The sequence below is a fragment of the Humulus lupulus genome, chromosome X, assembly GCF_963169125.1.
Source record: "Humulus lupulus chromosome X, drHumLupu1.1, whole genome shotgun sequence".
In the NCBI taxonomy this organism is placed as follows: Eukaryota; Viridiplantae; Streptophyta; class Magnoliopsida; order Rosales; family Cannabaceae; genus Humulus; species Humulus lupulus.
In genome coordinates this window covers 33,393,279-33,406,121 of record NC_084802.1, presented here as the reverse complement: position 1 = coordinate 33,406,121, position 12,843 = coordinate 33,393,279, and the positions used below count along the sequence as shown (strand labels likewise).

The 12,843-nt window shown below is 32.7% G+C and overlaps 1 protein-coding gene across 1 annotated transcript; it reads right to left on the bottom strand.

The window, feature by feature from the left end:
- Positions 1–7,637: 7,637 nt before the first annotated feature.
- LOC133805699 (uncharacterized) lies at positions 7,638–11,298 on the bottom strand. The gene is made up of 3 exons (XM_062243862.1): positions 9,921–11,298; positions 9,090–9,808; positions 7,638–8,957 (listed from the first exon to the last, which is right to left on the bottom strand). Exons 1-3 carry the CDS (start codon positions 11,296–11,298, stop codon positions 7,638–7,640), a joined length of 3,417 nt encoding a protein of 1,138 aa, XP_062099846.1.
- Between the last annotated feature and the right edge of the window lie 1,545 nt (positions 11,299–12,843).

The following is a 12,843-nucleotide window of genomic DNA, read 5'->3' as shown; positions in this document are numbered from 1 at the left end:
TCAAGATTAAAAGCTGCACGGCTCAACTGATGTTTCAACGAAAGGAAAATAAGTGCGCGAGAATAAAGACTGCTCGACTCTGTCACTTTTGTTCAGACATAGACTAAAAAAAAAAGACAGATAGAGTTTTCAAGAGTTAGGGATGTGTTGTTCAGGCTCAACAACAGTAGTTTTGGCTAATAGATTGCTGAATCGGCTCCAGGCACAGAATTGGGCCCCAGGGTAATTGGCAGTCTAACAGGAAGAAGGCTTGATGATAGATACATCCTGTAGCTTAAAATGCTCCTTCACGTTCTGTATTTGTTTAATGGAAATAATACTAGCATGAGTCACATAGAGAGGACCCTCTTCCTTCTCGCCAACGGGTTTAGGGATGCCTCAATATAAATCTCCGTAGCATACTTTGTCTCAGAATCTTCTTCCTGTCTTGAGCCACTAGGCTCCTCCTCGGGGGGTGAGGCCTCTTTGGAATCCCCTCCAGTAGCACGCCGTGCCATGCGAGGATCTTCTTCATTTGAGCCTCAAGTTGTCTTTTTGGTACGAGTAATTGTAATGGAAGACATAGTAATGGAGTCGGGTAATCACCTCCCCCGAGTAGTCTGTGCACACAAGAAAAAAGGGAAAATGAGGTGAGAGCACCGAACAACACCAGTTGGTATAATTGTTGTAAGGTATACTGACTAGCTCAGGAGTAAAGACAACACAATATACCACGCAGCAGGAAGACAAGATCAAAAGTGAAGGAAACTGAGAAAATGAAGGGTTTTCTGGAAAATTTATCAGAGATTTGTTCTTGGTGTTTTTCAAGAACACTGAACATAAATCTACCAAAATGGGCTGTAAAAAAGTTGTTTTTTTTTGTAAAATCATAAAATAAAACAAATTACCCGTTACAAGAGCTACTCACAATAATTTTTTATTTACTAATTCAAACAACATTCATGCAATAAATCTGAGGGTTTGGCAAAAACAAATCCCACGGCCACAGAGAAAAAGAGAAATATTTTTGCGCAAATCACAAATATACCAAGAAGGAAATATAAGAACTTACTGGTAGTAGGTCTGCAAGGGTAGCACAAGCCAAAAAGTTCTGGTGATCACGGGCTGGGCACTGGTTGGTGTAAAACTTGAAGTTCACAAAAAAGGAAGTTCTAAGCGTTTAGGAACTTTGAAAGGAGAAGAGACTGTAAAAAATGAAGTCAGAAGAGAAGGAAGTTATTTATAGTCCAGGTACAACGCTCTCCTCCTGTGAGCATTGATGAAACATCCCTTCAACTGCTGCAAGCACGTCTCCCCAAACATGTTAGCACACTACCCAACACGTCCTTCCAGTCACTTCGCCTCAACCACCCAACACGTTAGCCACTCTTCGGTAACTACACAAACCAACAGTACAGTTATTAAGAGAAGCATTATGACCCTTTATGTTATCAAAAAGAGGCGGGAAAGAATGAAAATTCATTTCTTTGAAACTTGAAGAAGTGAAAATGCCTTCAACTCTATTAAATGAAGATGCCATGTAGCAAAGAGAACATAGGATGGGGTGGTATCCAGAAGGAAAGTTTACATACTGCTTAGCACCATTGCAAACTTGGGGGGCAAATCTTATCCCAAAAATATACACAGCTGATACGACATGAAGGTTGGACACGTGGCATAGGCATCCAACAGTCAAACAAGCTGGAGAGAGCACACTTGCCAAATGAATAGCAATTACTGCGCGGTATGCTCACCAGGAAAGCAGTTGCGCGGTATACTCACCACAAAAGAGGCTGCTCGATATGCTCTCCAGGAAGCCCGGTATACTTGGTCGGATAAAGTCAGTTACATCCTCCTCACGCCTAACAGTTCACCTGAAAACTCGGTCAAACTCTTGAGGAATAGGACTACAACTACCCGCGAAAAGAAAGGGATATTTTTCAGCAGTTGCGGTGCAGGCGCAACTCCCTGGGCGTTGGGGACAATATAAATACAAGTCTTCTACCACTGTGGAAGGGGTCAGATTTTTAGCCTACCGACCAGCACCAGAAATATACCGACCAGCCTGTTAGGAACACTTAGTAGCGATTTCTGCCATTTTGTATTATTTTTACACTCAGAATCATACCTGTTTTCACTGGTCATCTTGTGTAAATCTTAAAGATCAATACAAATTGAAGAGGAAGTAGGTCATTAACATTTCTTGGGGCCAAACCTCTATAGTTTCTAGTGTCTTTTATCATTCATTACACATAGTTATTAGGTCTTTGGCTTATTTATGGTTCGTTGATTGTCTGAATGAAATCTCTCTAATTAATTATTTTAACTCCGCGTTAGTTGACCAAAAAAACCAGTCAACATTGAAAAACTATTCACTTTTGAATAAAACACATAATTATAATATAATAAGAAAATTAGATATATAGAGAACCGAAAACTATTACGTAATTTTTAATTATATTTTTTTAGTATTTTCAATGATTAAGTAGTTAAGATATTTAAGGTTATTTTTTTTAATCAAATTAATATGTATATATATTGAAATTTTTAATGGTTAAAATATTTTAGAGAAATAGAAAGAGTGCTTTGAAGAGATTTTAGAGAGCCACATAATCTCCTTGAAGCTCTCCTTTATATATATATATATATATTGTAAAAAGAATTTTTTGTGCTTCACATCAACCTCCACATCTTTTGTTGATGCGGCAATGTCCACTATAATTACAATTTAGAAATATTTATTTACTATAGTGAAAACAAATCACAAATCCAAAGAATACCATTACTAATATCGTATTGTCACAAGCTTAGTAAAATATCAAATGAGAGAAAAATACAATTATTAATATTGATGATTGATGATAATAATTATAAGATTTTGTAAAAATATTCACTTCTAAATAAAAAATATAATTATAATATAATAAGAAAAATGATATATAGAGAATCGAAAACTATTACATAATTTTTAATTAATTTTTTAAGTATTTTTCAATGATTAAGTAGTTATGATATTTAAGCCAAATAATTTTTTAGGCAATTTAATATGTAAATATATATTGATATTTTTAATTGTTAAGATATTTTAGAAAATAGAAAATGAATAAAAAAAATTAGATTGAAGGAGAAAATAGAAAGAGTGATTAGAGGAGATTTTAGAGTGCTACCTAATCTCTTTGGTGCTCTACTTTAAATATATATATATACACATTCTAAAAATAATTTTTCGTGTTTCACATCAACATTTGCACCTTTTGTTACTGCGGGAATGTCCACAAAAATTATAATCTAGAAAAAATAATTATTTACTATAGTGAAAACAAATCACAAATCCAAATAATACCATTAGTAATATCGTATTGTCACAAGTTTAATAAAATATCAAATGAGAGAAAAATACAATTATTGATATTAAAGATTAACGATAATAATAATAATATTTTGTAAAACTATTCACTTTTGAATAAAAAACATAATTGCAATATAATAAGAAAAATAGATATATAGAGAACCGAAAAATATTACGTAATTTTTAATTATTTTTTTTAGTATTTCTCAATGATTAAGTAGTTAAGATATTTAAGCTAAATAAAATTTTAATTAAATTAATATGTATATATTGATATTTTTAATTGTTAAGATATTTTAGAAAATAGAAAATGAATAAAAAATTAGAATAAAGGAGAAAATAAAAAGAGTTATTCTAAAAGATTTTAGAGTGCCACATAATTTCCTTGAAACTCTCCTTTATATATATATATATTTATATAGATAAATAGATTCTAAAAAAAAATTTGTGCTTCACATCAACCTTCGCATCTTTTGTTGCTGCGAGAATTGCCCACTAAAAATACAATCTAGAATACATTTATTTACTATAGTGAAAACAAATCACAAATCCAAAGAATACCATTAGTAATATCGTATTGTCACAAGTTTAATAAAATATCAAATAAGAGAAAAATACAATTATTAATATTGATGATTGATGATATTAATTATAATATTTTATAAAACTATTCACTTTTGAATAAAAAAACACAATTACAATATAATAAGAAAAATAGATATGTAATGTTATTTTTAATTAATTTTTTTAATATTTTTTAATGATTAAGTAGTTATAATATTTAAACTAAATAATTTTTTAATCAAATTAATATGTATATGTATTGATATTTTAAATTGTTAAGATATTTTAGAAAATAGAAAATGAATGAAAAATTATAATAAAGGAGAAAATAAAAAGAGTGTTTTGAAGAGATTTTGGAGTGTCAAATAATCTCTTTGAAGCTCTCATTTATATATATATATATAAAGATAAAGATAAATATATATATATTTTAAAAAGAATTTTCCGTGCTTCACGCCAACCTCTGCATTTTTTGTTGCTGCGGGAATGTTCACTAAAATTAAAATCTAGAAAACATTTATCTACTATAGTAAAAACAAATCCCAAATCCAAAGAATACCATTAGTAATATTGTATTGTCACATCCTTAATAAAATATCAAATGAGAGAAAAATACAATTATTAATATTGATGATTGATGATAATATTTTGTAAATTATTCACTTTTGAATAAAAAACATAATTACAATATAATAAGAAAAATAGATATATAGAGAACCGAAAACTATTATGTAATTTTTAATTAATTATTTTTAGTATTTTTCAATGATTAAGTAGTTATAATATTTAAGCTAAATAAATTTTTTATCAAATTAATATGTATATAAATATTGATATTTTAAATTGTTAAGATATGTTAGAAAATAGAAAATGAATAAAAAAAAATAGTTTAAAGCAGAAAATAAAAAGAGTGCTTTGAAGAGATTTTAGAGTGCCACATAATCTCCTTGAAGCTCTCCTTTATATATATATATATATATATATTATGAAAAGAATTTTTCGTGCTTCACATCAACTTCTGCATCTTTTGTTGCTGCAGGAATGTCCATTAAAATTATAATCTAGAAAATATTTATTTACTATAGTGAAAACAAATCACAAATCCAAAGAATACCATTAGTAGTATCGTATTGTCACAAGCTTAATAAAATATCAAATGAGAGAGAAATACAGTTATTAATATTGATGATTGATGATAAAAATTATAATATTTTGTAAAATTATTCACTTTTGAATAAAAAATATAATTATATTATAAAAAGAAAAATAGACATATAGAGTACCGAAAATTATTACGTAATTTTTAATTAATTTTTTTTTTAGTATTTTTCAATGGTTAAGTAGTTAATATATTTAAGCTAAATAATTTTTTAATCAAATTAATATGTATTTATATATATTGATATTTTTAAATGTTAAGATACTTTAAAAAATAGAAAATGAATAAAAAAATTAGATTAGAGGAGAAAATAGAAAGTGTGCTTTGAAAAGATTTTAGAGTGCCACATACTTTCCTTGAAGCTCTCCTTTAAATATATAGTTATATATGTAAAGATTCTAAAAAAAAAAAATTCTGCTTCACATCAACCTCCGCATCTTTTGTTGCTGCGGGAATGTCCACTAAAATTACAATTTAGAAAATATTTATTTTCTATAGTGAAAACAAATCCAAAATCCAAAGAATAACTTTAGTAATATCGAATTGTCACAAGCTTAATAAAATATTAAATGTGAGAAAAATACAATTATTAATGTTGATAATTGTTGATAATAATGATAATATTTTGTAAAACAGTTCACTTTTGAATAAAAAAACATAATTACAATATAAAAAGAAAAATAGATATATAGAGAACCGAAACCTATTACGTAATTTTTAATTAATTTATTTTTAGTTTTTTTTCAATGATTAAGTAGTTAAGATATTTAAGTTAAATAAAATTTTAATCAAATTAATATGTATATATTTATATTGATATATTTAATTGCTAAGATATTTTAAAAAATAGAAAATGAATAAAAAATTAGATTAAAGGAGAAAATAAAAAGGTTCTTTGAAAAGATTTTAGAGTGACACATAATCTCCTTGAAACTTTCCTTTATATATATATATTTATATATATATATATAGATTCTAAAAAGAATTTTTCGTGCTTCATATCAACCTCAACATCTTTTGTTGCTGCGAGAATTGTCTACCAAAATTACAATCGAGAATACATTTATTTACTATAGTGAAAACAAATCACAAATCCAAAGAATACCATTAGTAATATCGTATTGTCACAAGCTTAATAAAATATCAAATGAGAGAAAATACAATTATTAATATTGATGATTGATGATAATAATTATAAGATTTTGTAAAACTATTCACTTTTGAATAAAAACATTATTATAATATAATAAGAAAAATAGATATATAGAGAATAGAAAACTATTATGTAATTTTTAATTAGTTTTTTTTTTGTATTTTTAAATGATTAAGAAGTTAAGATATTTAAGTTAAATAAATTTTTAATCAAATTAATATGTATATGTATTGATATAATTTTTTTTTGATGAAAAGGAAAATATATTGAGAACAAACCAAACAAGTACAAACACTCCAGACAACTCACAAATACAAAGCCTTACATCTGAACAACTTTATAAAAAAAAACTAGATCATTTTTCCTAAGATTCTTCTTAGTATGACTAAGAAGCCTACCCCTCACAAAGTATTTGATCAAATTAGTAACAAAGCCCACAGAAAAGGAGCTAAACTTAAAAATACAATTGTTCCTATTCCTCCAAACCATGTAAACCGAAGCTGTTAAGGCAGCAGACATAACAGCTTGCTTCAGCCCCTTCGGCTTACCAGCCATCCAAGAACACCACCCAACAAATTGTTTCGGCCAAATACCACTACCCAGCCAGCTCTCCACCTGGGATCTAACCTGCCGAGAAAAAGGGCACTAAAAAAAAAGATGAGAGTGAGACTCTTGCTCCTCTTCACACACCGGACAGAGCACAGAAGATAGATCCAAATGACAAAGACTGAGCTCATCTCGAGTCAACAGATGGCCCAAGGTAGCTTTCCATAAAATGAATCTGTGCTTAGGCACAGTCAAAGAGTTCCAAACCACATTTGCAAAGATGACTCTGTCCTTGTTAATTAACCTGTGATACAGAATTTTCAGACAAAGTTTGCTATGATGGACTGCCTCATCAAGTCTATGAGCAGGGAAGTCATCCCTAAGCTTAGTCAATCTTCTCCAATACCAACTTATGTCCCGAGGAACTCTATAATGCCAGAAATCCTGACCCTTTAAGTAGATAGAATCCACCCACTTAACCCAAAGAATATCATGCTTAGAAGATACAGCCTAAATATACTTGGCAAGAAGCACTTTATTCCAAGTACAACTATCCTTGAAGCCAAGACAACCCATGCACTTAGGCAGGCATACCTGATCCCAAGCAGTAAAGTGCATCTTACTTCGCTGAATATTACCGTCCCTAACTCCCCAAAGGAAGTTTCTACAAAGCCGATCCACCTCCTTGGTGACACTCTTAGGGAGGATGAAAATACTCATCCAAAAAGATCTTATACTCAGAAGCACCGAGTTGATTAATTGTGCCCTCCCCGCAAAAGATAGATGACGACTCGCCCAAGTATGTAATTTAGACTGGATCTTTTTGATAATGAGAGAACAATCACCATCCTTCCATCTTGTTGTTCGAAGAGGTACTCCCAAATATTTTAGGGGAAATGACCTTCAGTGAATTGGAGCCCCTCAAGCAATTTTTGAGTCTCTTTTTCAGCTACACCACCAAAATAAACCTGAGATATGTCCTTGTTGGTAGTCAAACCAGAAGCACAACAGAATGCATTAAAACTCTCCCTAATAATCTGAACCGAACTATTGACCCCCTTGCAAAAAATGACCAAGTCATCTACAAAACAGAGATTGACAATTTTAAGGTGCTTACATTTAGGATGAAACCGAAATCCCTTGTCCATGGAAGCTTGCTGAAGTAATCGGGTACAGTATTCCATAGCTAAAACAAACAACAAAGGAGAAATCGGGTCCCCTTGCCTTAGCCCCTTCCGACCTCTAAACTCCCCTTGAACCTTTCCATTCATAAGAATTAAATAGGTTGGATCCTTCAAGCAATCCATGACCCAATTGATGAATTTAGCCGGAAAACAAAATTCAGTTAGAATATCCTCCAAAAAATTCCAATCTAACATATCATAGGCTTTGCTCAAATCAATCTTCAAAACACACCTAGGGGAAATGTTTTTCCTCTTATAGCCTTTAATAATATCCTGAAGAATAAGAATATTATGCGCCAATAACTTGTTTTTAACAAAGGCTCCTTGATTTTGATGGACCAGACTTGGAAGCACCGATGCCAATCTACTACAAAGCATTTTAGAAATGCATTTGTAAATAGAATTACAACAAGCAATAGGCCTATAATCCGCTGCCCGAGAAGGAGTCTCAATTTTAGGGATCAAGGAAATAGTAGCCTTATTAATTTCCTCTGGCAGAATACCACACTCAAAGAAATCCAGAATAGCTGCTGAGATTTCAGCCTCTAACTCGCTCCAAAGTACTTTGAAAAAGCCCGGGCCAAACCCATCAGCCCCCGGACTTTTAATAGAGTTAATGCTAAAAAACGCATCTTTAACTTCCTTGGTAGAGAATGGCTTTACTAAGCCAACCTGCTGTTCCAGGGTCAGTTTATGACCGAGCTCAAAACAAGATTTCTGAATAGATCTAGAGGCCATGCTCTTACTTCCCATAATTTTCTGGAAATGAGTCACAAAATGATCAACAACAGCATCAAAATTTTCAATACTCTGACCAGATTTAGTTACTACTGAAGTGATACAGTTAGAGGCTCTCCTTTGCTTTAGACAGGCGTGAAAATAAGCCGTGTTGTCATCACCAAACCGCAGCCAGTCCACTTTACTTTTCTGTCTCAGGAAGCTCTCATAAATTCTGGCATGGTACTCCAGCTTATCACCTGCTGCAGCTTCAAGTCTTTGAAGACTAATCGAGTGAGGATCACTCTGCAGGGAAAGCTGGGCAGCCTAGAACTTCTCCTTAGCCACTATATAATTCTGGGCAACATCCCCCATGATATGCCTGTTAAACTTTCGAAGCACCAACTGAAGCCTGCTCAGTTTTTTACAAATATGAACCAGCCCAGTCCCTCGAATAGGTTTACACCAACTTTGCATGACAGTAGACTTAAAATGTTCATGATTAGTCCACATATTGAAGAACCTAAAAAGTTTAACACCATAGTTAACAGAAACTTCTGGTTTGATAATGCAGTAGTAATGGTCAGAGTGAAGTTCCCAGTTGAACACAGCCTCAGATTGAGGGAAAATGTCCAACCAATCTTCATTCTTAAAAACTCTATCCAATCTCGAGTAAATTCGGTCATCATTCGCCTGTTTATTAGTCCAAGTAAAATGAGACCCTCTAGTACGCAATTCATCAACTAACCCTAAGGCCCTCCAATTTTGAGTATCAGATAATTTAAGGGAAGATATAGCACGACCACCAACTCTGTCCGCACTCTCAAAAACAGCATTAAAATCTCCAGTTAACAGCCACGCAGCAGCTGGAAAACAAAGATTAGTCAAATCCCTCCAAAGTGCCACTATTTCCTCAATTGAATTTCTACCATAAAAAAACGTCATACAAAACGATTTATTCGTCCTTATACTCTTGACATAAGCATGAAGTAACTGGTCTGTTTCTTTAAGAACATCTACAGACACCAAGTTTTGCTGCCAAATAAGCAACAATCTGCCTTCTGAAACTGAACCAGAAAAAAAGCTCCAGCCTTTGAAAAAAGATTGCATCATCTTCTTAATCTTATCACCCCGAAGTTTGGTCTCCAACAAGGCACCTAAACCAATTTTATTAACAAAACAAAAGGAGCTCAGAAATTTCTGTTTCTCCCCCTTATTAATACCTTTAACATTCCAACTAAGAATGTTGTGATTCTCCATGCAACAAACTTGTTGATGTTAGTCCCAAATTTGCAACCTCCATAACCTTATCTTGCAAAGCACTATAGGAATTCGTCAAAGTGTTCTTTGCCCTATGGATAGCCTTCTTATTCCCACCAACCCGTTTAGGGGTAACCCAGTCCGAAATACCTCCTTCAGTGGTCTTAATAACTGGTGTCCGAGTCTGGTTTACAACAGACGATTCAGGAACAGTTTTTGAACTCTCCTGGGGCTTGTCCAACTCCTTAGTACTCATAGTATGAGTCTCGGTATCCTCATTCCCATTTACTGCAACAAAAGGTCCAGTCTCAGGATTCACTGCCTCTTTGACCTCTGAAACAACCGTCTGATCCATAGGGACTTGCCTGGCCTCATCCTCCCCAATTCTGGTTTTTTGCCTCCAAGTCTCAGCTGGCTTCTTATTACACATTCTTTCAGTGTGGACATAAATTTTAAACCCCCTACACTGGGTAGGAAGCCACTCAAACTCCAGAAATTTCTCCATTAACTGCCCTTTCTCATTGAGAAATTGAACCGATTTAGGGAGATCCTCCAAAAGTTCTATCTCCACTAAAACTCTAGCAAACTGCATCATAGATCTGTCCTTCGTAACTTTATCTACCAAGATCGGTACCCCAATCGTGCTCATAAGAGCACTCAAGCACTTAGTGCCCCAATATTGCAGCCCAAGACCTGGCAATCTAACCCATACAGGAACTGACTTCACTGCCTTCAGAGTGTCCAAATCGGCAGACCAAGGCTTCACTATCACTGGCTTCCTATCAAAATGTAACACCCCAGCTTCCAAAACCAGATCCCTAGTGACTTCATCACGAAAATTAACAAGTGTTAACCCATTATTCAACCTAGCAATTCTCTCAATGCCAAGTTTACCCCATATCCTTTTGATAAAACCTTCGAAAACAGCAAACGGAGGGTTAGCCCCAAGAACCTGACAAACCACCGCTGAACTCCAGAATAAACTTTCAATTTGGACCTCATCCAAATCAACTTGAGCAATTCGTTGGCCCTCTTGAACAATTGGTTCCTCGAATCTAAGTTTTGCCCCTCCTTGATTAGGAAGCAAGGCTCTGAACTGAGACCATTTATCCCTTGCCTGGCTTTGAAAATTACCTGCATTCTCAGTCATCTCCTCATCTACATCGTCTAATTTCCTACCTCCAACAAGTGTTCCATCAAAGTCAGAAGGACCTTGAAATCCAGATTCAGGAAAATCCAACATCGAATTAGTAAAAACTTCTTCCATCTCCTCCGGAATAGCTTCATCGACTTCAGACTGCTGACCTCCAACCGTCTGGAACACTGGAGATACAACCACCGTCGATTTAGCAGCTGGCTTTGGGTTGCTTTTCTTGCGTCTCGCCATGGAGAAACCAGAGAGCACCTGATCGCCTTCCTTGTTGTTTTGTTTTTCTGGATTCTATGTATTGATATTTTTAATTATTAAGATATTTTAGAAAATAGAAAATGAATAAAAAAAATTAGATTAAAGGAGAAAATAGAAAGTTTTCTTTTAAGAGACTTTAGAGTGCCACATAATCTCATTGCTCTCATTTAAATATATATATATATATATATATGGAAGACTTCTCAATGGTTACTACCCATAAATGGTTACTAACAATTATGATGATGTGGCAACATGGTGACTTGGTATAGCAAGTCACCAATAGGTAAATATTTTTTTTTCTATATTAATTTCGATTTTTTTTTTTGTCATAATTAATGGTGTTTTCAACCAATGAGAAACACTAGTTATATTTAAAAAATTGATATATAATTGAAAAATGAAAAAGTTTACAATATTATATTTTCATTATACATACACATTTTTCATCAGGTAACCCTTCCAAAAATTTGAAAAAATTAACATTTATTTTTAGAAATATTCATTAACAACTATAAATATGAACCATTAATCTTAATCCAATGGTTAATATTAAAGAATATTAAAGTAACCATCTATGGGTAGTAACCATTAAGAGTGCACCCACATATATATATATATATATAGATTCTAAAAAGAATTTTTCATGCTTCACATCAACCTCCGCATCTTTTGTTGCTGCGAGAATGTCTATTGAAATTACAATCTATAAAATATTTATTTACTATAGTGAAAACAATTCCCAAATCCAAAGAATACAATTATTAATATCGTATTGTCACAAACTTAATAAAATATCAAATGGGAGGAAAATACAATGTAGAGTCCCAGAATGTTTACTTAGTTAGCTAGCTAGTAGTAGTTGTAGTATTTTAGATTTCGTGGATTTTGGTTCAAACCGGGACTTAGTTGGAAACTCCTAGCAATAGTTATGGATTTTATATGCTTAACCTATAGTTTAAGAATATTAATTATAACATAAGGTTTGATTAATATTGCTGGTTATAAATATGATAATTATCATAACCTAAGGTTTAGATAGAGCCAATAGGATTATGACACTTGTCATATGCATGATTATTAAGGAATTATTATTTTAATGATAAAATAAGGGAATATAAGACTTAGTCTTCACCAGAAACTATTAGGGTCGTAATTTGACTCAGTCAAAGTAGTTATCCAACCTTAATTATGCCAAAAAAGTGCAATTACGTGTTTAAAATAATCATGTATGCCAATATATCGCAGCACTAGAGCCGATATATTGCCCGACGCTGAATATGGAAAACACGTTGACGTTGCACGATTAGGGTCTAGCCGATATATCGCCACATAGGGGGTGATATATCGCCCATATTTAATTTTTTTATTTTTGTTTTAATTTTTAAAAACCACCTTTGACTCCTTAGACCTACCTCTGTTAGTTTTGACTGAGTCTTCAGCCTCTGATTGACAAAAAATCAATTATCTTCAATTAAATTCATTATTTTTATTCAAATCAAAATGAGGTTAGTTTCACTTCTT